Source organism: Colletotrichum higginsianum, assembly GCF_001672515.1.
Source record: "Colletotrichum higginsianum IMI 349063 chromosome 7 map unlocalized unitig_7, whole genome shotgun sequence".
In the NCBI taxonomy this organism is placed as follows: Eukaryota; Fungi; Ascomycota; class Sordariomycetes; order Glomerellales; family Glomerellaceae; genus Colletotrichum; species Colletotrichum higginsianum.
Window position 1 is genome coordinate 383,769 of NW_017263917.1, and position 20,686 is coordinate 404,454.

The following is a 20,686-nucleotide window of genomic DNA, read 5'->3' on the forward strand; positions in this document are numbered from 1 at the left end:
GTTGGGCGAACTCTCAACTCTAAAAAACTCTTTCTCTTCTGTTGCAAGGACATTGAAGAGCTTTACATTTCTGAAAAGGGACAGTCCCACGGTTCTCAAAATCAACTCGCATAACCACGCCTACGACACATCTCCGTAACGGGTCACTTGACTAAATTGGTTGTCTTTTAAAATCTGCCTCTAGTATTCTTAATGCGTATGATTTCAACGTCAACATACCAGCAACAAAAAGAGTTGCTCAGACTCTCCGTTATCACTTCTCAGGGAAGAGACTCCCAATGTCCCAATCGTCGCGCACTTAAACTGATTGGTGTTTGCACTGCACGACTGACATGTACATGGCGGGTGCAATGAATGAGAACAGTCTAAACTTTAGTCCTGCAGGGCGTGCCCTGCACCAAGTTAATCGAAAGGCCGTAAAGATCATTAAAAACAACAAAGTTCTGACATGTCGATGCATGCAAAAAACCAAGTATCCAAGTGGACGTCTCGGCCAACTAAATCTTATCCAGCGAACCTGGCAAACGCCACAGCTTGCCAACATCCTCGGCCTCCTTCGCCTCCAGGAGCCCCGAATCTCCCAGCCTATCAGCCGAGCGAACACCGAGCCGGAAAACGCTGAAGCCGCTCAAGGAGTCCGCCACCCTGCGCCGGAACCCGTACACGATTCCGAGTATCAAGGATCCGAGGGTCCATATCGCAAAAGGGATCACGGCCGACAGGGGCGAGAGGTCGCCCGTCGTCAGGATCTTGCCCTTCCTGGAAGAAGTCAAGCCCGCGTGCTCCCAGCTGCCCTCGAACCCGTACTGGCCATCGTACATCAGATCCAGGGCCTCTTTCACGTACCCCATCGAAATCGACTTGCGCAGCTCCGACGAGCTCACAAACTTTGTCAGGCTGATCGAGTTGGACTCGGATTTCGTGGCCCGGGTGTTGATGGAGGTGAAGATGTCGTTCACGCCGGACTCGGGCATGAACTTCTCCACCCGGGTGCCCAGTCGGCCGACGGGCGAGGGCGCCTTCACCTGCGGGTCGCTAAACATCGTGGGGTATTCAACCTTGAAGTTTGAGAATGTCGAGGTCGCGGGATCGAGCGAGGCCGAACCGAGCGCTGATCTGACCACGCACCGGACGCCGATGGGAGCGGCCACCTCGATGGTCTGGCGTCCCTGGATGATGAGCCTTTGCCAGACGTCGTTCTTCGCCTTGGACCTCGCGGTGAAGGTCTTCTGGTCGAAAAAGGTCGCATTGGCGACCCATGAGCCGTTGTCCGCCTTCATGAAGGGGGAGTCGAGGCCCTTGACGGTCGGGCCGACGGTGTTGTTGAAGTTTTCGATTTCGGCGTAGGAAGCGTTCACGCGCACCTGCCAGAGGGCGAACTCGAACACGTCAGGCTGGGAATCGTTGCCGGACCCGAACGGATCGGGAGCGGTGTTGTCGTATGTCGGAGAGTACACTTGCGGGGGTCCGACCATTGGCATCCTGGAGCCGACTTCCATGTACGACCATATGTTGCTCGCCTTGTCCACCATGTTGGCGCGGGGGCAGATTTTGATCGGACCACCGCCGCAAAGACCAGTCGTGTTATGACCGATGATGGTGAACTCGGAAACATCCTCAACAACAGAGCAGTTGAACCCGGCGCGCATGCCCCAGGACGTGCCGGAAATGGGGACGCTCGCCTGGGGGACGAGAAACATCTCGGGGACTTCGGGGTCGGTCGGCAAGTTGTTGGGGATCTGGGCCAGGACGTCGTGGTCCTTGCGGTTGACATGTTCCGGCGTGTATATGATGCTGATGCCAGGCAGCGTGGCAGGCGATCCCACTTGCCACGCAGTCTCCGACCCCTTGTAAATGCTTGAGCCGCTGGTCGACGAGAAATATCTGGCATGGAAGTCTGTCGAGTTGCGGCCAACGACCATTGGAGCCTCATCCAGAGGAACGTAGCCGTCGGAAAGCTCCATGGTGATACCAGAGAGGGGCATCCCGACGTACAACGAGAGCGTGAGGAAGGCGAGGAGGTACCAGAGCCTGTAGGTGTTCAGGGAAGTATACCAGCCGCCGATGGCCGCCATGTTCCGTTCCTTGAAGAGCTTCGTGAGGCACTTGACCCAGCCGCCCGGGCCGCCCCAGGTTCCTTCGCTGTGGTCCAAGAGCCCGATGAGATGAGGAGCTCGCCAGAAGGAAGTCTCCAGCATAGCGACCTCGACTCCGACGAGGCCGTGCGCCGCCCAATCCAAGGCGAACACACCGACGATGAACCAGGACCAGAACACCCACGATTCGTTGGCTGATCCGTACTTGACCGCCTCGTCGAGGTCGCGGGAGAGCAAGTACAGCCATATCCAAAAGTAATAGCCTGTTATCCCGAGGGGAACGAGCAGAAGAACAAGCGTCCGTGCCAAGTGCCGGCTTCGTGGGGTCGAGAGAGGTGTATCGGGCGTGACGTCGGTGGTGGTGACATCTGAATGGGGGTCCTTGGAAGAGACAAGCTGGATGTCCTCGGCGGGAGCGCCGACGACGTGAGAATAGTCGTGGCCCGTCATGGCGCAAAAGAATGATGGATGAGCTTTTACCAAACTTACTTGACGGACGATGCGCTGGGCCGCCGCGACAATCTCAATGCTTTTAACTCCTTCACTCTCGACCTTTCTGTCCGCCACGTCGCCCAGGGTCTCGCCTCTTTCTTTTCAAGATTTCCGCCATCCCGAGCTTACGGTGGGTGTTCCTGACAGGCGTAGTCCGCCCTATCACGAAACGACTTTCGATGCAGCCTAAACCGAAAAATTCGCAACCTACGGGGGTCGTGATCCTGTCGGTGGGGACCCTCTATGCAGCTAAAATAAAAGGTTGGCGGCAACGCTCTCGGGATTCTGGTTCGAGGTAGCATCAGCCCTGAGTGGCGTCTTCGCGGTGTTATATTCTTTCCACCAGACTTTAGGGTTCGGAGTCGGCCATTCTGCCCTTTTACCACATCCCTTTTCGAAGTGCCTTTTTCATCTGTTCGTTCTCTGTAATATTCTAAAACAGAAGAAGCGCTGTCGAAGCGCAATGGCGCCATATGATTCGAAAACAACACAAATGACCTAAAAGAGAAGGGCTGAGAAGTAAGTAAGATAGGAAGGATCAGGATCAGGATCAGGCAACAGCGTTGCAACGCCTGCATAACCTTTCGACGCAGGGGTTTTTGCTGCGATTCCAAGTCGAGGGCCAACACACCCTTGTCACATCCTTTACAAGGATCCCGGACATTAGCGGAGTGAAAATGCCTGATGTTTTACCGCCAAAGCTTCAAAAGGAGTACACAAGCGCGCCTGGATTGTTCCTTCTGCAGTGTTGGCCACGACACTTGTACTTTGGGGGGTGGGGGTTTGTCCTGTGATTTTTCTCGCAATGTGTATCACGGCGACCTCAAAAACCGCCTTAGCTGCATTCCATTTATTTAAGAACACTTATTTCACAATCCAACTAGCGCAAAACCAATTGAATTTTGGAGTCTATATCAGTTACACATTGCAGAAAAAGAAAAACAGTACTAAATGACTGTTACTAGCACCGGCCCCCCATTCTCATGCTGTCAATTCAATAAGGTAGCTTGTTTAGAAACACCCGCCTTGGCTACATAGCTCGGTTTTGTTTCCTTCTGGCCGCCGTATCTCATCAGGAACTGACAAGCCTCATCGTCTTTAGGTGCTACGTAAGACCAGCAGGGGCCTCGAAGTTACTGAAGTTGACTAATCATTAACTCTAACTATACTGTCTTGAAGATCTGATAGCTACGGCCGTTCACTTTGAATTATAAGTAGATCAACCCTCTTCTAGGCAACAATACTCATTCAACGGTTTTTAGGTTATTTTATGCGTTGCAGATGATCTTTTTTCAGTAAGAGATAGAACCCAGGCTCAAGTTTTTCCTGCTTTTGTTGCCCAGGAAGACCTGCATACTTGATGCCGATAGTCATTGGTTGATTGCAAAGAAACGGGTGCTTTCAATGTGTTGCCATGGCATCCCTGTCCATATTTCATGCTAAGACTTATCAACGTGGCTCAGCACGTACACTGGGCGTTTAATTTGACTTGCCATGATCCTTTGGTCCGTGGGAGCTGGAGACCTCTTCGCCAGCTTGTGGTCAGAGCTTCCAATGGCGAATCGACGTAGAAGTCGTCCACGTAGCCAGTGCCGGACTCTCTTGGCCCAGGTGTTGAAGTATTGAACCACAACCCGATTGAAGTCTGGGTAGACACGACATATCCAATGGTGTCTTTCTTTTGACGACAATCCTGGATAAGTTTGTTGGTTTTGCTCAATAAATCTGGGCTCATTTGGAGTTAAGGCTGGACTTAGGGTTGTCATACGTAAACCCGTGCAACACGTGTAGTCGTGCGGCCAATTCCCCATGCGCAAAAGTCTTGCCATGGTCGAAGTGACCGTAAAAGTTGGACGCAGTCATTATCAGAAAATCTTCCGAGAAGTCATTAAGAAAACCATCACATTGGGGCATGTGCAAATTTATTCGCCGACAGAGCCCCGGGTTTGTAACATTTGTTTCATGGGAATCGCAACAGTGGAATGAGTTCAAATGCCAAAAGCACCATGCTTCTTGCTTTTGTGTTCAACTACTTTTGGAGCATTTGGTTGGGCAACCTCCAATGGAAAGAGGAGAAAAGGCATTTGCACTTGGACCCGTGGCGTAGATAGGAAAAGACATGAAAGATGAAATGTTTCTACTGGGACAGTTTTGCAAGTTTCAGAAGTCTGGGATCGGTGAAGGCAACAGGTGCGTCTTTAGTAACCGTTTCCGAGGCAAGGGAGAACTCCTCGGTGAAAACATGGAGACTGACTCGGCCGCTCTCAACTTTCGGGCATCTTTTCCGTCTCTATTGGCCCCCTGATCTGGAAATGGGGCAGAGTCGTCCGCAGCTTCATGAATCGTTTCCGCTGGAGCTTGTCAGCGGGTTTCCGGTGACGACATATCCATCTCAAACTCAGACTTGCGGAGATTAAATTATGATCGTCAAGCCGCCCGCCGCACAACAAGGAACGCGGCGACGATCGGGTCTCCAGACAACCGGGTCACCCCCCACCCTGCCGTGGTCATGAACACTCCCATCCTCGTTTGACGTACGCTTTCCCTCTGCGTGGGGATTGTCGAGCGAAACTCAACTAAAGTGTTGACATGCCAATTCAGTTCCTGCAAACTATCACAATCTCCTCGTAAAGGAAGGCCAAGGAACACTCGGCAAGGCAAACCCCCAACTTGGCATATTATGCTTATCTCCGCCGAGAGCTACGGTGTGTTCGTATCGCATTCTGACTGGAGAAGTCCCTGAAGGCTTGAAAGGCGCGCTCCAGTAGGGAGCCGAGTCATGGAGAGTGAAAACCCGACACAGAAATGGAGACGCGGCTATCCGTTCAGTGTTTTATCATATTGTATGTTGTTGATCCTCTCTCTCAAATGGGGCATCACATCGTGATAGCCTCCGCTCGATGACTGTCACAACAGTTAGCCCTGCCGGAATCATTGGAGGCTGGCAGGCAACTTGCCACTCAACATTTTGACAACTTGAGATATCCCACCGGCTAAAACTCTATTTCCTGGATCCCGGGGAACGTTCCACAGTGACGGTACGCCCATCTCTCCACCGGATATGCTTGACTAGTGCAGGCTCACCGGCGTTACCTTCGCTGAAACACAAAATCCCTACATGATCCCGAGAATGTGATGGCTACAGAGTAAGCGTTGAAAGTACACAAGAGCCTCGCTAGGGTTCCTTATCAGCTCCGCAGCGCTTCCAACCAGATGTACTGTTGAAGCCCGTCCCCCCCCCCGGTGACGACCATTTAGCCAAGTGGAATAGTCTCCACTCTTGCGTCGTAATAATGCTGGTAAAGACTCCTTGACCCGTCGATCCCATTAATATCGGGGAGCTGTTCAGCACTAGGACCGTTAAACAGCCGCAGTCGACGACATGGTAACCAACACACAGAAAACTCGCGCTGATCACGTTTTGACAGTAAGATGCAAACGGGATGATGCGGTGAAGAAAACTGAGATGGAAGCTGTTCAGGAAACAGTGATAGACGTTACAATTAAGATATGACGCAAAGCTCACTTCTTGTCATTTTGCTTCCCGCTATGGACGAAGTCTAATGTCGCATCGACCGTGGACCGTGAATAGATTATGGCCTGTGGGGTGGCGATAATGCTGTGGACATCTTACGAGATGACCTTGATCACGCATGGAAGATCCTCGTTTGGGCAACAACGGCACGAGGGTGATCGGTCACACCAGAGAAGGCAGTTTTGGAAACCAAGATGGGATTTTGATCTTCAAATGTGTAAAGTTTTAGGTTTGATTGATATTTACTTTTTTGAAGCGAGTCCCAGCCCAACTCCAAGGAATCAAGTATATGCCGCCATGAAAAAAGTACAGGTATCTATGTCCAAGCTCGTTCGGCCGGCGTCATCCATCATTTCATCGAGTAACCTAGTTGGCCTCCGACCCCTGTGCGCCGCACTTCTCCGAGCAGTAATAGTTCATCTCGTCACCTCCGATGTGCCAGCCGTCGGAGTGGCAAATCATGTCGATCTGGGGGGAGGTAAGCGTTAGAACTTGGAAACAAGTCATCCGGGAAGAAGAGGCGACGAGAACGTACAACTTTACAGTCTGGGCACTGATCCCACTGCTTATCGCCGGTGTTGCGGTTCTTGTAGTGTTCGCAGGCGCACTTGGTCGCCTCTACTTCGATCTCGTAGTTGTTGCTCCAGGTGTAGCTGACGCTCCATCCGGTCCCGCCAACGGGCGACTCGACTCTGTTCTTGACACAAACGGCCTGGTTGTGTAGATCTGCAGCGACACTGAGGGTTGATAATCAGCATAAATGCTACACTGATGGATATCTGGGGGAAAGAAGCTTACCTGGCGGCCAGTGCCACGAGGGTGAGGATCGACGAAATCTGCATGTTCGCGGCGAAGGGAGGGATGTGGAGCGGTGCTTCGGAGCTTGGACGAAAACTTTGATAGATAAACGAGACAGAGACGACAAGAGAGAAGATTGATTTTGTGGATAGGCCAGGACGCGCTCTTCGAATGGGAACCCGAATTATATGTACGGTCGTCGACTTCAACCGCCAAGAAGAAACCTGATATCGTTGGCCTTCAAGGTGATGACATCTCATACTGCCGTATCTACACATCATTCCTCATCAAGACGTGATCAATCTATTGGACACCGACTATTGAATCCGCAGTCCACACGGTCAGATGAGCTCACTTCCGAAGATCCCTAGTGAACTCTCATGTGTCGGTGTGAAGCCGCGCGAACCTTTGACATCAACTTACCCGCAAAACGGGCGGGATACTCAGCCATTCGACCCTCCGCGTGACAGGAGCTGAGTCGTGTGGTGTGTTGACTCCTCCATGCTTGATAAGGGAAACCAGGAACACAGACGATGGAGCTCCGTCCGGGGCCGCTGGACTGCCGGGGGGGTCTGTTCCCGCCGCGAACGTGGCCGATCCTTGCCCGGTAGGACGGCGGTATGGATACACACGTGCTGGAGGCAGGCGACCGCGTGCGGCGGTATGATTTCTCCCCTGGCTGATGAGAGGTGGACTTCACAATTTACCTTGCTCTGTCACCATGACTCGCAAGGTTGATGGTGCTTCCCAAAGAAGGAAGATGCATGCAAGATCGTCAACCGTTTGGACGAACGACGTGAATATCACTTGAAGATTACAGGCACGCAATGAGAATGGAGAAGACCTGATGCGAACATGAGTGATTGATACCGTGATGGTCTTTGAAACGGTTATAAAGTCATCGCAAGCTCCCAGACATTCTGGCTTGTCGTTTTTAGTTTCCACATCCCCAACACCTCTCTCACTCCTCTCTCTTCTCCAACCATACCTCTATTTTTAGCCTCGTTTGCCTGTCATGGTCTCCGCAAACTTCCTCACTCTCCTCCTGGCTACGGCAGCCAGCGCCGTTCCGTTCTGGTCTGAGAGGGGCCTGAACAGCACCGGTCCGCACTTGGCCACGAGGGGCCTGAATGCCACCAAGAGAAACTCAGACCGCCGACTCGCCCCCGGCGAGGTACTTCTCTTTGGCAAGGACAGCGGTAAGAGAGGACCCCATCAACCACTCCCATCGCTTCACTTCTGAACCTTGACTGACATTTTTAACGTGTCTTCCAGCCGAGGTTATTCAGCTCGACAAGTGGCATAAGCTCGTCGAGTCAAAGGGCTACCTGCCTGAGCCCCCCGCGTGGAACCAGAGCTGGATCGATGACGCCAAGGACCTGGCCCCGATCCCCTACGACGAGAGCATCCACGGCTCCGGCCCCGAGAAGCGCGACTGCGCCCACACCTTCTCCATCGTTACCGACAAGAAGGAGCGCTTCGTCAACTGGGACGTGCAGATGTCCCCCGTCGTCATCGGCTACGGCAAGGGTATCGATGTTACCGTCTCCAAGTCCTACTCGGTCGCCGACGCCGTCACCGTCAGCGCCGGCCTCGACCTCAAGGTCATCAAGGACCGCCTCGGCGCGTCCCTCGGCGTCAGCGTCTCCCGCACCTGGACTACCCAGCAGGGGTACATGATCCGCGGCACGATCGAGGACGGCGAGACCGGCGTCGTCATCTCAACCCCCTGGACCAACCGCTACTACGGCCGCGCGTTCCAGGGCTGCGTCGGAAGCATGAAGCAGACGGGAACCTGGATCGCCGACTCCTACGAGGAGGGCTCCTACGAGGGTGTCGACTGGGTTGCCGGTGCCATCACTGTCTGCGCCAAGAAGCAGAAGTCCATCCCGCTGTCGCGCTGCAACGGTTCCGGCGACTTCAAATAAGCGTCCTCCGCTCGTCAATGGTTGCCTCTTGTGGTGATGTTGCCAATCAGACGGGGTTTGAAGCAGGGCTTCTTCGTTATCCTCGCCCGTGTATGTCGCGGTGAGATTTGAATGAAGAGGCATGAGAGGAACTCAGATACCCATTCAACTCTTTCGTTTCGAGTATATGCGAGACTGTTTGTATGTAGATAGGCTTTGAGGGATGGACATAATACAACACTGGCTGCACAATGCGCCGTACATGATTGAAATTTCGCTCAGATACACTTGCTTATTCAATGAATGATGTAGATTGGTGAGAATTACATGTACTCATTCGGAAAGGATGCAAGGCGATCGTTAACAAAGCCAATCTTTACTAAGTACCGTGTTACGCTTCCCTCAAAACCCACGATTTAATGAACTGTTGGCCGGGTGTGGATTTAAGCTTAATTCCCGAGGGTTGTCTCTTCTTTATTCATCTCATGTTCATCTCATGTCATCTTGGGGTGAGCGCATTGGGGAAGACGCATTCAATGTTTCTCCAACTGAAAGTCATGACGTCAGCGCTCATCATCGCACAGTGACGCGATGAATATGCGGAAGACGTTTGTGTGTGTCTTTGACACTGATGACATACCAGAGTCACTCAACGCCCCAAAAACCGTTCAAAAGTCTGCCTCTGTCTCTGCCCACCGTTTATTCCTCCTCTTTCAACTTAATCATCGCCCTCATGCACTCATCCGCTAGACACATCGCAAAGCAAATCGCTACTCACCCCGAAACCAAGTCAATCGCAAAGCAATTCCAGAGAAACATGGCTTCAGGCACTCCCTCCGACACGGCCAAGGTCCAGGCCTCGGCCGACTCGAACGCGCCCAGCTTCGAGTCCGTCGGCATCAAGAACAACAGCATCAACCAAAAGTCCGGCGTCTCACTGTCCCAGCAGCAGAAGGTCCTGGTTGGCAGCGTGCTCGATGTAAGCATGATGGTCTCCAACTCACAAGGCTGCCATTGGCTAATGAGTCCCGCAGCTCTTCGAGGGTAACCCGACTCTGAAGCATCTGTCCCTGTGGTCCAAGAACGCCACCTTCCAGGACAACATCACCGTCGCCGAGGGGTTCGACAAGTACGCGGCCCAGTGGTACGGACTCCCGGCGCTGTTCAACCCCATCAAGATCCAATCGCACACCGTCACCTCGGCCGGCAACCCGATCGAGCTCGAGCTGAAGAACAGCTACACCGTCAAGGGCGTCAAGACCGAGCAGACCATGGAGAGCGTCGTGCAGATCCAAGTCGGCGACGACGGCAAGATCGTCAAGGTCAACGACAAGTGGAACAACAGCCTCCCCGATGGCGCTTTCTCTCAGGTACGTAACGCTCTGAATGTATCGTTTCTCAGCGCGGCCCGGACGCTCGCATGGCTGCTGAGCCAGGCGGGCGTTGCCGTCTTCTGCCGAGTCTCGTTGTGGCGGCCTTTTTGGGTATGCGGCTTCGCATCCTAGCTAGACGTTCCTAACTTTTCGACAGGCTTTGCGTAAGTTGAACGCCGTCACGGTGCCGGCGTTTGTCAAGGTTCCCAAGAACGAGGAGGAGGACCAGAAATTGAAGGCCGAGCGGGAGAAGCAGTAACTTATAGCTGTTAAGCAGTGGCGTTTGAATACCAACTACGCCCATAGCAATAGGCAAGCAATTTTAATTAATGAACTCGATAATTCTCAAACGTTTTGGACGGCAACGCGGAATGTTACGTGACACTCGATACTTGTCTAATTTCAGAATGTCAGAATTTATTAGCTGGTATTCAACGAGACCAACGTTTCATAGGTTATCGATCTTGACCTTATGTAAGGCATCATGGATGCACAGAAAGTCAAAGAGTCGAAAAAAGGAGAACAATTAGTCAACGAGAAGTTGTATGTATGCGGGTTGACTTAGCGCAACTCTAGCTATCTCCCTCCATTGCTGCATCATCCCTTCGGATCACCTCTTGTTCAAGAACTCGCTGGCTATAAAACGTGTCTTTCTCCCAGAATCGAAGTACGCCAGCGGGCTGCTTACGCTTCCATTGTTCCAAAGGTGGATACGGAGAGGGGCTGAACACCATTCGGAGTCGGTGCCACTCGTAGAACGGGTTGGATGGGTCCGCAGGCTTGAACATGCCCTGCTCGAGCCGCAATGTGTATTCTTTCGGCTGAAAAGCACCTTCTTCCAGTACTCTCTCGTTGACGCTGTACCGTTCTGTGGAAACTCCACCTATCTGTGGTATCTTGCGTTTCGTCAATGTTAGGCTGATAGCGAACTGGAATGTTTTATTGTCGCCCAGTTCCAAGGGTTGTGTCAGTGAGGTCGTAGTGTCTGTTGGCTTCCAGTCGAACTCCGCCAGAATGAACATAACCAACGCGTCACAGGCCACGATCTAGCATACAGTCAGCTGCAGTGCTCAGGGATCGGAAAGGTCCGTACAGGGTGCAACCACGTTTGGCTTACCTCGCCTGTCCCATTCTCATGAAATCTCAGGCTATATGAGTGACCCGGATCCCAGAGCCATTTATCACCACACAGAAGGGAGAAGATTGTTTTGCCTTCGTTGCTGGACATGTTGTTGAGACACCAGTGACGACTTGGTTCGAACCCGACTATCAATTTGTCGCCTTTTGACAAGGGAGCAGTGGCTGATGGGAATGAGGATCGGTATTGTCAAATTCGATTCTGATTCTCGGTACCCAAGAACAAAATGTGGGTGAAGGTATAATGCCAAAGGCAGCAACACGTGTGGATGTAGGCTTGATGCAGGTTACGGTGTTGGGCAAAAAGTCTCCTAGTAAGAGACATAGGGTCCTGTATTTATAACGAGAGGATAATCATGTGACTGGGCCAAGTTCAAAGTCCCATCAACCAAACAGTCTGCATGCACGCCCCCAATGCATGGTTTGTTGGGGGCTAACACTTTGCTCTCCGCGAACGCTCCCGACCAGGACTCCCACACCAATCAAGTTCCCTTCCCAAGAGAAGGGTTGCAAACGATTAGGGCTCCTGAAAGCCGTCAATCAAGGGACAAGTACGGGGATGGGCTTCAATTTACGAACATGTCAAGGTAACTCACCGTCCCCACCTGGGGGAGCCTGTGGTCTAAATCATTCTTGGCATCACGGCGACTTTCCTAGCAGCCAGCTTTGAGAGTCGACTGCCTAGCGTAGGGAATGCCATTAGGCAATTGTAGATCATTGATGGGTACTGAATGAGCTGTTCTGATTCGCAGGGTCTCTTAAGTCTCTCGTTGGACGGAGACCATGATCACCAGCGGCTGCCAATATACTGCGATAGACTATCATTCCATGTAACTGGAGTCCTTTTTGGCAAAGCTTCCGAATACTCCCCGTTATTGTAATCTTCCTTGGGCTATGGATGGCTTCTGGTGTCACCGAAAGTTCGGAAGCCAAGAGTGCATTCAGAGGTTGCTTCCGCAACGGCGAGAAGAGAGCATGACAGAAACAAGGAATCATTGTCTATACCATGGAAAAAGGTATAAATGGGAATCAAACGCCTTGAAAATCACCAGCAACTGAACTCATCAAGAAACATACAATCCCGACTGTCAAAGATTGAGATCACTAGAACACCCTCGACACATACCCATCTGAGGCCGCTTTCGCAAGCTAAAGCTATCTATATCAACCATGCTGTTCACCCCGCCGCTCTGTTGGCCATCCTGGTCACCTCCATTGTCGCCAGTCCGGTCGTACTGGTCAAGCGAGACAAGATCATCATTGGCTATAGGCGTGTTAGCAAGGTATGGTGCTGGTTTCGGGGTTCCAGATCATGACCAACATGGTGGCTAAAACACTCACAGGAACAAGCTGCCGATTACGAAAGAAACGGCGGAACCCTTACCTACGACCCACGTTTGGCGACCGGCGGCCAACAGCTTGGCCCTGGTGTGTACATCTCTCCGCGCCGTGGCGCATGGCCGATTGGCGGTGACAGCGACTGGTGTGTACAATCGACGAGCTGAAAGCCTCAAAAATGCTCTGAGCTGATTTCTTTTCCTTCAAGGTGGTGTGTTGTCAGGGCAGATTCCGAAGCGGTGGACAATCTCAGCAAGGTCTGGGTACCATCCTTCTCCCATGACTTCGACAACCTCTGGTACGTAAGCGAGGAGACCATGACGGCCTACATCAAAGAGGTGGACGACGGGATCGACCCGGAGAAGGCGTTCCGCTTGTCACGGATCGACAGGGACGAAAACAGTCTCCAGATGCTGATCCCGCCGGGGCTGCTGAACGGCCAGGGAGGTGGCCTGGGTATCACTGTTGAGTGCGACCCCGACGCCAACAAAGTGCCGACAGACGCGGTGGACTATGAAAACTTTGACGCAAGTGGTGACAAGGATCCCGCGTTTTGATAGGTTTGGCGGCTGTAGGGTATCGCTGGTGTTTTCTTCTTCTAGCTTGCTTTTTGGTATTGGTTGCTTCCCTGTTTCGTGTCTTTCTGCAAAATGATTCCTCCTCAACACCTTCATTTGGCGCTTATATCAATTTTATTCATTTTTAGAGTATCAGAGCAAAGAGTATGCTGGAAAACATGTCTATGAACCTCACTTGAACGCCCAGGTCAAAGTACTCTCTCGGGGTTATGAAGCCATATGAGACCCTTTCACACAACGAACAAGACGCGTTATATATCGCTGGGACAGTAGACGTGCAACGCAACTGCTATAACTGCTTCGGTACGCTCATCCGGGCCATTCTTTCTCAATGTGTGATGTAACACTCTCTTGGGGTAACTGTCGTTTCCATCCACAGTGGTCTCAACTTTCTTACAATCAAAGTTCGAGATTTGTCCATGTTGACTCTTTCTTCACCGGGACCCGCACCATCCACACCAAAATCTCGAAGACAAGTTGCGCCACCGCAGTGGCCGTCGTCTGCGCAACGTTATCGTAGACGGGTGACAGCTCTGCTATATCTGCGCCGATGATACGGACCCCCGCGGCACTGAGACCTCTAAGGACGGCCGCCAGCTCTCGTGTGGTCCATCCTCCAATTTCAGTACACCCTGTCGCAGGGGCAAAAGCTATCAATGGGGATACAGTCAGAATTGGGCCCGAGACGCGGTGATGGTTCGGCTCCGAGGCGCAGGACAGGACCTACCGGCGTCGAGTACATCGATATCGATCGTCACATATGCAGGGTTATCGCCGACTCTATTCACGATGCGCTCGACAATGGCTGCAACCCCGACGGAGTCCATGTCAGCCGCCATGACGGTTTGGAACCCGCACTCGGCGTCATGACGGAGGTCTTCGGTTTCATCGAAAAGCAGAGCACGAACACCGACGTGGATGCTGCTGTCGTTCTTCAATAAGCCCTCCTCGTGGGCGAAGTGCAACAGCGTCCCGTGTGTGATCTTGTCGTACTTGTTCACACCACCTCCCCACTGTCGCGGGTTCCATGTGTCGAGGTGGGCATCAAAATGGATGACCGCCACCTCTCCCCACACGGAATGGAGCGCTCTGAGAGACGGGAGGGCTGGTTCGTATTTGTAAACATCGGGTTGAGACGCGGAAGAATAATTAATAGCCAGATTCGGCAAACTTACTAATGGTGTGATCGCCGCCGATAGTGATGAGGCGCACGTTGTCGCCCTTTTCCGTGGTCTTGGGGACCCTGGATGCCATTCTGCCGAGACCCTGGCCCAGCTCTTGGACCGCTTCGAACTTGTCAAACAAAGAATTGGCAATGTCGCCACAGTCAACCACGGTAGCCCAACTCCGAAAGGGGTTCAACATATCATGGGCCATGCTGTGTGTCGTGCCGGTCTTAGCTCCCCCTGATGTACTAGGGGGCACGCGAACCATCGGCTCACCTGTATGAGATGGAGGGTCCCATGCGCTGCGAAACGGTTCTCGCGGCGGCCGGGCCGAACCGCTGGCCAGGCCGGTAGCTGACGCCCAGATCGAACGGCATGCCCACGATCCCGACGTCGAACACGCCATCGCTTTCGGCGGTGAAACAGTTGGTCCAGTTCAAATGGGCAAACGTTGCTATGCCAGGCATGGGCGCAGACTTGCCGAAGTTGTCGTAAAGCTGGAACTCGGGTTCCGGCTGAAGATCCAACCCGAGCACGTTGGGTGGCGGGCGGAAGATGGACGTCTCCCGGAAGGTCTGTTCCCCGGAAGTCGGTTTCTGGTGGTGCAGAACTTGGCCTGTCACGCAATGGGCTAGGCACTGGACAGCCAGTGCTGCAATAGCAAGTCGAGGTATCTCAACCATAATGATAAGAGACGAGAGATGGTTTCTGGTCGCAAGTGACGACTGCCTTCGTGTTGATTCGGGGAAATGTGAAGTGACGCTCGTTTTCCGTGGCTGATCAGACCCCTCAAAGTAAGCTGGAGGAGCTTCTTGGAAGAAAAATAACATTGGTCCAAACGTCACTCTGCTAATGGCTCATCCGTATCTTCGATGTGTGTCTGCGGGGTCAAGTCGTGCCGGGTAGCAACTGGTCTTATCTCGGATAAGTCGGCAACGCGTGTCGTTTCATTGCAACCCCCATGTCAAAATCTGGGTTGGGAGAAATTCATGAGACTGGATGACAGACAGGCTGGGAACTTCAGAGTTCAGCACCTGATACAACGACAATGTAAAGTCAAAGCCAGCCCTCACATATGGGATACAGAGGTAGACAATAAATTTCTAGGTGTGGGTCCATTTAACAATTGATCAGAAACCGACAAAATGCAAATCAAAGATCATCGAACAATGGCTTCCAAACCATGTTCACTTTCTAGCCCAATAAATTTCCCCGTCATATATCCGACTCCTTGTCGAATAAACAATGTCCTCTTGTCGTCGCCAGATACGGCTCCAGAACCCGTAACAACAAGAACATAGTGCCTCTTCTCGCTCACTGGCTTATCTCCTCGTTCCTTGGCCACCACAACGCACATGGCCCGATGTTCACCGGATCCTCTCTCGCGGCCAGGGTTGTCGTAGACGAATTTGACATCCCCGGGCATGTGCCCCGCCACATTGAATGGCCGCGCAACAACTCTAAGGTTGTGGGTGTTGTGAGACTCTCCACTGCCAGCGACCGTCCAGGGCGGCTCAATTTCCGTCTCCTCCCATTCCATCTGTTGGAAGGGAGGATCAAGATAGTCAATACCTCCCTCGTGTGCCATCCATGACCAAGTCGGGGCCGCAGATTCGGGTTTGAACGAGAAGTCAATCAGCTTCAAAGCACCTTCGTCCTCACTCCGCTGCCAGAGCAGGCTTCGATGGAAGAGTCCGTGACCGGGTCTGTCGTCGAAGATACCGTAGGCGCCCGTGCTCCAGTACGCTTTCCGCAGTCTGTTCTCCAGACCGGCGATGGCGATGGGACGATCTTGGATATGGCTGAACTCGAGCTGCGAGTATCGACGATACAGATCCTGGAAGTAGCGTATCTTGATGGCGCGTGAGTTTTCCTTCATGGCCTTTTCGGGGAACCTTGCATCACCCAGAAACTCTGCCATGCTGCTGCAAGATTACAAGTCAGCATTCACGGACCCAGGAATATAAACACAGAAAGAGAGTAGAATTAAAGACCAAATTGACTTACTTCTGCATTTTTGCAAGAGTTTCGCACCTCACCCCTTTACCACATTCGAAGTATGCCTGGGCCTCCGTGAAATAGATCGTTCGTCGCGCAAGAGCACGTTCCTGGAGAACCCAGCCGCGCTGGTTGAGAGCGCCATCCAGCACGTGTCGGCCGAAATCATCGATTGCCTCGCACAAAAAGACAGAGCTGGATTCTTCTTGTGGCATTGCGATGAATTGGCGCTGTGGTCTGTCTCCCAGGAAGCCATCGTGCGGGTTGGAGGCTCGACTGGCTGCGATCACGCAGTAAGCGCAACTGAAGACGTCCTCCATACGCTTGGCCTCGGTGTTGAAATCTCCGCCATCCCCTTGGATAATGCACAAAGAGTCGATCCAGAGGTACCGGATGCCTAGACGGCGGGTCGTCTCTATAGCATCTCTAAATGTCTGTGGCACATCCTTGTAGGGAATGGCTTTCCTGAAAGACTCAATGTCGTGTCCGTTCTCGTCCTTGAGACGCGTGCAAAAAGGCCGGTGCTTTCTGGTGTCGCCCCAGCGGTGAGATAGAGCAATGTATCTGGAGTCGCCAGAGATACCCTCGCCTGTCTCGACAAGTCGTAAGATTGGCAGTTGCTGTGTCCCCACGTCAATCAACCTGGTGGGAAGCCTTGCCTCCCCTGTGACTCTGCAGCCCTGGTGGTTATCGCAGTCTTGTAACCAGTACTCCAGTATGTTGAAGAATAGGCCAGTACCAGCTTTTGGAAGTTGTGGAAACCCAATCTGGAAATTCGAGACCAAGTACGAACTTTCTGATGGAGGAAGTCCAGGTCAACATCGATGCCATTCAGACATAGAGGCCCAAGAGAGTCATAAAGTTTGGCTTACTAAAGTTTCTTAGAATCGAAAGAACTGGCAGCGTCTGGATGCCTATCAACTTGATGATCGACTCGACCCTCTCAAAGCGAACAGCCGCGCGAGGGCGACCCGCCCCAGGCAAATTGGAACACGCGTGCCAAAGCATTTCGCACAGCTGACAGGAATATGACTTTTGCTGGAGTCTATCGTAGCTGTCTTCGAAGTAGAAACCTGGATCCCAGAATCTGAGTTTGGCGCAGCGATCGCAGAGGAACGTAGGTGCCGAGTGATGGAAGTTTAACGAAGCCTCGCCCAGGCGGAGTGCGACATTTTTGGCGAACCCGTTGTCGACGGGAAACTCCCAGTTTTCAAGCTATCTCTCGATCATCAATATAAATACCTGGCTGAGGAATCAAACTCGAACTCACTGGCTAACAAGACGAGGAAGCGCCACATGATTAGTGTTCTGAATGGGTGACTACCACCAAGAGTACCAAACTGCTGCGGAGGAGAAGAACATACAGGCTAGACACATGTGTTATCATTCGCAGCACAGTCTCTAAAAACGGAGAAGAATGTGGGCTAAACTTACAAGCTACACAACCAAAATAATGTGCACACATTAGCTCCTTGTAGGAGAACACAGATTCAGTTATCCAGTCTTACCGACTATCTCAGTCAGCAACTCATGCTACAGGCCAGAGCAACACGGGCTAGTCCTACGTACTGCGATCGGTAAGAAACGTCAGCTTTTACTCAGTAAACATTGATGCCGATGAAAGAGCAAAGTTGTTCACGTACGTTCTGCGAGCATCATGTTATTATCAATTCATTCATTCACCAAATTCTGCTGTTCCTTATTTCCAATTGCTCTGATGGATTAGTGACGTACATTCTGTGCTGCATTTAGCAAAACTCATGATGTGTATGCAAAATGCTCTATATGAGCCATTTGGGCACACTTACTCTTGCACTTGGCGTTGGAGGGACTTGAAGGCTGACACTTGTCGTTGCCTGTTTGTTGTTCTGGTGAATCTGTCCGGGCGAGAGGAGAGCCTGCGACCTTTCTCTAGGTGCTGCAGCAGCCGCTAGATCGGGGCCTGCACTCATTAGTAAATAGCGGGGGTTTTCATCTGCTCGATTCAACATATCATGCATGGCGTTCGCAAATTCAATTGACGTTGCTCTGTACCGTGCCCCGCCTTGCGCCGACAGCGAGGGGCCTTGAAACCTGTCGCCGTTATTTAACAGAGTGCCACGTCGAGGAGAGAGCTCCGCGACGAGGAGCCTATCCTCGACGAGTTTCATAATGTCGTTGACGGCCGTATCTTTCTGGCACTCTGGGTGAGTGTTTCTGATGTGAGACAACCAACGGCGGACATCGGTGTTGAGTGCAGCTCGAGCACCTTCATCGGTTGGAGTGATTTCGTAGTAAGGAACCCACTTGTGGGGTTCCGGATTGGGTCCCATTATGTGGTTGTAGAACCTCTTGAGTTCGGTATTGCCGTACAGAATCCAGATCATCCATTCTGTTATGATGCATCCCATCGACCAGATGTCATACTGACGGGACCTCGCTTTCTTCCCAAGGGATGTCTTCGCTTCAGGTGCTTCGTATAGAATCGTTGCCGAGTTGGTCGTGGTGGGTTTCGGTCGTTCCTGTGTGGCGAAGCTGTGACGCTTCGCTAGACCCATGTCGGCTATTGTTAGACGTCGGCCGCCATTTTCCGTAAACCAGAGAAGATTTTCAGGTTTGAGATCTCCATGGCGGATAGATGTCCCGGCGCTGTATTCCTCGGTGACATCTTTTGTGCCATCACCCTGTTGTTCGTCTGGATCTGTCCGGTTATTTGTGTCTTCTTCCAAGCCGAAGTAGTGGAGCTGGCGAAGTGCATTGGCGAGGCCTTCCAGCTGGACGAGCAGTTCCTTAATGGTGGAAGCAGTGGGAAGCGTCCGTGGTTCATCATCCCAGTACTCTCTGAGGCTCCCTCCCCCCGCCCACGGAAACAACAACAAACGTTCGTTTCCTCTTTCGATGGCGGCCATGCAGTGAATAAGATGCGGGTTCGCAAAGCCCCTGATATTCTTCAAGACTCGAACTTCGGTTGACCAGGCCGCAGTCACATCGTTTCTGCAGTGATTTTTGAGCACCTTGACAGCCACCTTAAGAAAGGGTCAGCGATCGAGAAATCGAAGAACGGTTGAGCCGAAAATGATGCAACAAGAAATAATCCGCTTACCTCTCTGCAAGGATGATCAGTATGTGCTTCATGTATGATGACATGGTGCACTGAACCAAAAGAACCCTCTTTGGGTTCCTCGTCAGGGTTTAGGGAGAATGGGAGGATCTGTGTGGGTTGTAGTTTGTACTCAAACTTCTCCAAACCGAAGAAAGGAACCAGGAACTTCCATTGGTTTCGGGCAAAAGTGTCTTCCATCTCGTCTCGGGCCCAAGTGTCGCTGACCCAAGAATCTTGTGAATTCTCTACAGCGGAACTTGGAAATATGGAGGAGCTTGTCCAGGGGAGCTTCTCGTCGTCGAAACCAACCTGGCGGAACAGGTGCAAGGACAACCACAAATCCCTCGGTGTATTGACGATTCGGCTGTGAAGTGTTATGAGAAGTAACACGGGTGCCTTCAAGCACGCCCACTTTATCAAGTCTTGTTGTTGCGGAGCAGAGGCGACGTAAACAAGGCTGAGTGCGTTGGCAACTGCCTCAGGAGTGACCAGATCCCGAACACAGTTTTGAGGCAGGTAGTCCAAGGAAGGCTGGCTCAGGAAATTACTTTCCTCGAAACTTTTACAAATCTTCTTTCTTAGGGTGCCGACCGCTCTCCCCGGCATCTGCGGATGGTTCATATCGGGAGAAGGTAATAATAGTTGTGATGGAGGCGGGGGTGGTAGGTTCGTGTGTCGAAGTGCTTGATGTCAGGTGGCCCTCTCGCTCAGTAACATCAAAGCAAGAATAAGCCAAGCCAACGTTCTAGATCAGTATTGAAAGAGAACATAGGAGGGGGAGAGAATGGCAATTTTCCAAAAAAGACAAATCCCTTACTGAGTAGATATGCTACTTAAGTCTCTCCCCTCATCATTTTACATACATCGAAACTCAGGTAACGGTTCTTGGGAACCAGCGATATTCCCACGCATTCATGCATATGGGCTGAGGCCAGAGCCTGATATTCTGCTCATCTGCGGGGCATGGACAGAACTCCGTTCGAATGCATGAACATGCCTGTATTGAGGGGTATTGGGCGTTTTCTTTCCACATGCAGAAACACCAGCGTCATCTGAGTGTCTAGTAGTGTGACCCTCGGCAAGCAGTATGCGGTGGCCAAGGCAGCCTGCCTGACTACACCCACAAGCTAAAAAGGTGGTGTTGATTCAATTCGCTACAGAGAAATCAAGTGACCTCACTGCATAG

At 52.0% G+C, this 20,686-nt stretch overlaps 8 protein-coding genes across 8 annotated transcripts; 3 read left to right on the forward strand and 5 right to left on the reverse strand.

Annotated features, from left to right (window-relative positions):
• Nucleotides 1-497: 497 nt before the first annotated feature.
• Nucleotides 498-2,546, reverse strand: CH63R_09814 (uncharacterized protein; the record flags this gene model as incomplete). The annotated part of the gene is made up of 1 exon (XM_018304788.1): nt 498-2,546. The coding sequence occupies one exon, from the start codon at nt 2,544-2,546 to the stop codon at nt 498-500; it is 2,049 nt and encodes a 682-aa protein (XP_018154212.1).
• A 3,943-nt stretch (nt 2,547-6,489) lies between these two features.
• CH63R_09815 (uncharacterized protein) lies at nt 6,490-6,965 on the reverse strand (the record flags this gene model as incomplete). The annotated part of the gene is made up of 3 exons (XM_018304789.1): nt 6,490-6,591; nt 6,659-6,860; nt 6,922-6,965. The coding sequence occupies 3 exons, from the start codon at nt 6,963-6,965 to the stop codon at nt 6,490-6,492; spliced, it is 348 nt and encodes a 115-aa protein (XP_018154213.1).
• Nucleotides 6,966-7,936: 971 nt separating this feature from the next.
• Nucleotides 7,937-8,849, forward strand: CH63R_09816 (uncharacterized protein; the record flags this gene model as incomplete). The annotated part of the gene is made up of 2 exons (XM_018304790.1): nt 7,937-8,120; nt 8,197-8,849. The coding sequence occupies 2 exons, from the start codon at nt 7,937-7,939 to the stop codon at nt 8,847-8,849; spliced, it is 837 nt and encodes a 278-aa protein (XP_018154214.1).
• Nucleotides 8,850-9,459: 610 nt separating this feature from the next.
• Nucleotides 9,460-10,460, forward strand: CH63R_09817 (uncharacterized protein; the record flags this gene model as incomplete). Its single annotated transcript, XM_018304791.1, has 3 exons — nt 9,460-9,807; nt 9,863-10,198; nt 10,359-10,460. 3 exons carry the CDS (start codon nt 9,460-9,462, stop codon nt 10,458-10,460), a joined length of 786 nt encoding a protein of 261 aa, XP_018154215.1.
• A 313-nt stretch (nt 10,461-10,773) lies between these two features.
• On the reverse strand, nt 10,774-11,429 carry CH63R_09818 (uncharacterized protein; the record flags this gene model as incomplete). Its single annotated transcript, XM_018304792.1, has 2 exons — nt 10,774-11,247; nt 11,319-11,429. 2 exons carry the CDS (start codon nt 11,427-11,429, stop codon nt 10,774-10,776), a joined length of 585 nt encoding a protein of 194 aa, XP_018154216.1.
• A 931-nt stretch (nt 11,430-12,360) lies between these two features.
• Nucleotides 12,361-13,233, forward strand: CH63R_09819 (uncharacterized protein; the record flags this gene model as incomplete). Its single annotated transcript, XM_018304793.1, has 3 exons — nt 12,361-12,621; nt 12,682-12,821; nt 12,885-13,233. 3 exons carry the CDS (start codon nt 12,361-12,363, stop codon nt 13,231-13,233), a joined length of 750 nt encoding a protein of 249 aa, XP_018154217.1.
• Nucleotides 13,234-13,653: 420 nt separating this feature from the next.
• On the reverse strand, nt 13,654-15,103 carry CH63R_09820 (Agmatinase; the record flags this gene model as incomplete). Its single annotated transcript, XM_018304794.1, has 4 exons — nt 13,654-13,904; nt 13,982-14,359; nt 14,430-14,668; nt 14,697-15,103. The coding sequence occupies 4 exons, from the start codon at nt 15,101-15,103 to the stop codon at nt 13,654-13,656; spliced, it is 1,275 nt and encodes a 424-aa protein (XP_018154218.1).
• A 476-nt stretch (nt 15,104-15,579) lies between these two features.
• On the reverse strand, nt 15,580-19,306 carry CH63R_09821 (TOL protein; the record flags this gene model as incomplete). Its single annotated transcript, XM_018304795.1, has 5 exons — nt 15,580-16,345; nt 16,428-17,214; nt 17,291-17,633; nt 18,227-18,360; nt 18,667-19,306. 5 exons carry the CDS (start codon nt 19,304-19,306, stop codon nt 15,580-15,582), a joined length of 2,670 nt encoding a protein of 889 aa, XP_018154219.1.
• Nucleotides 19,307-20,686: the final 1,380 nt, after the last annotated feature.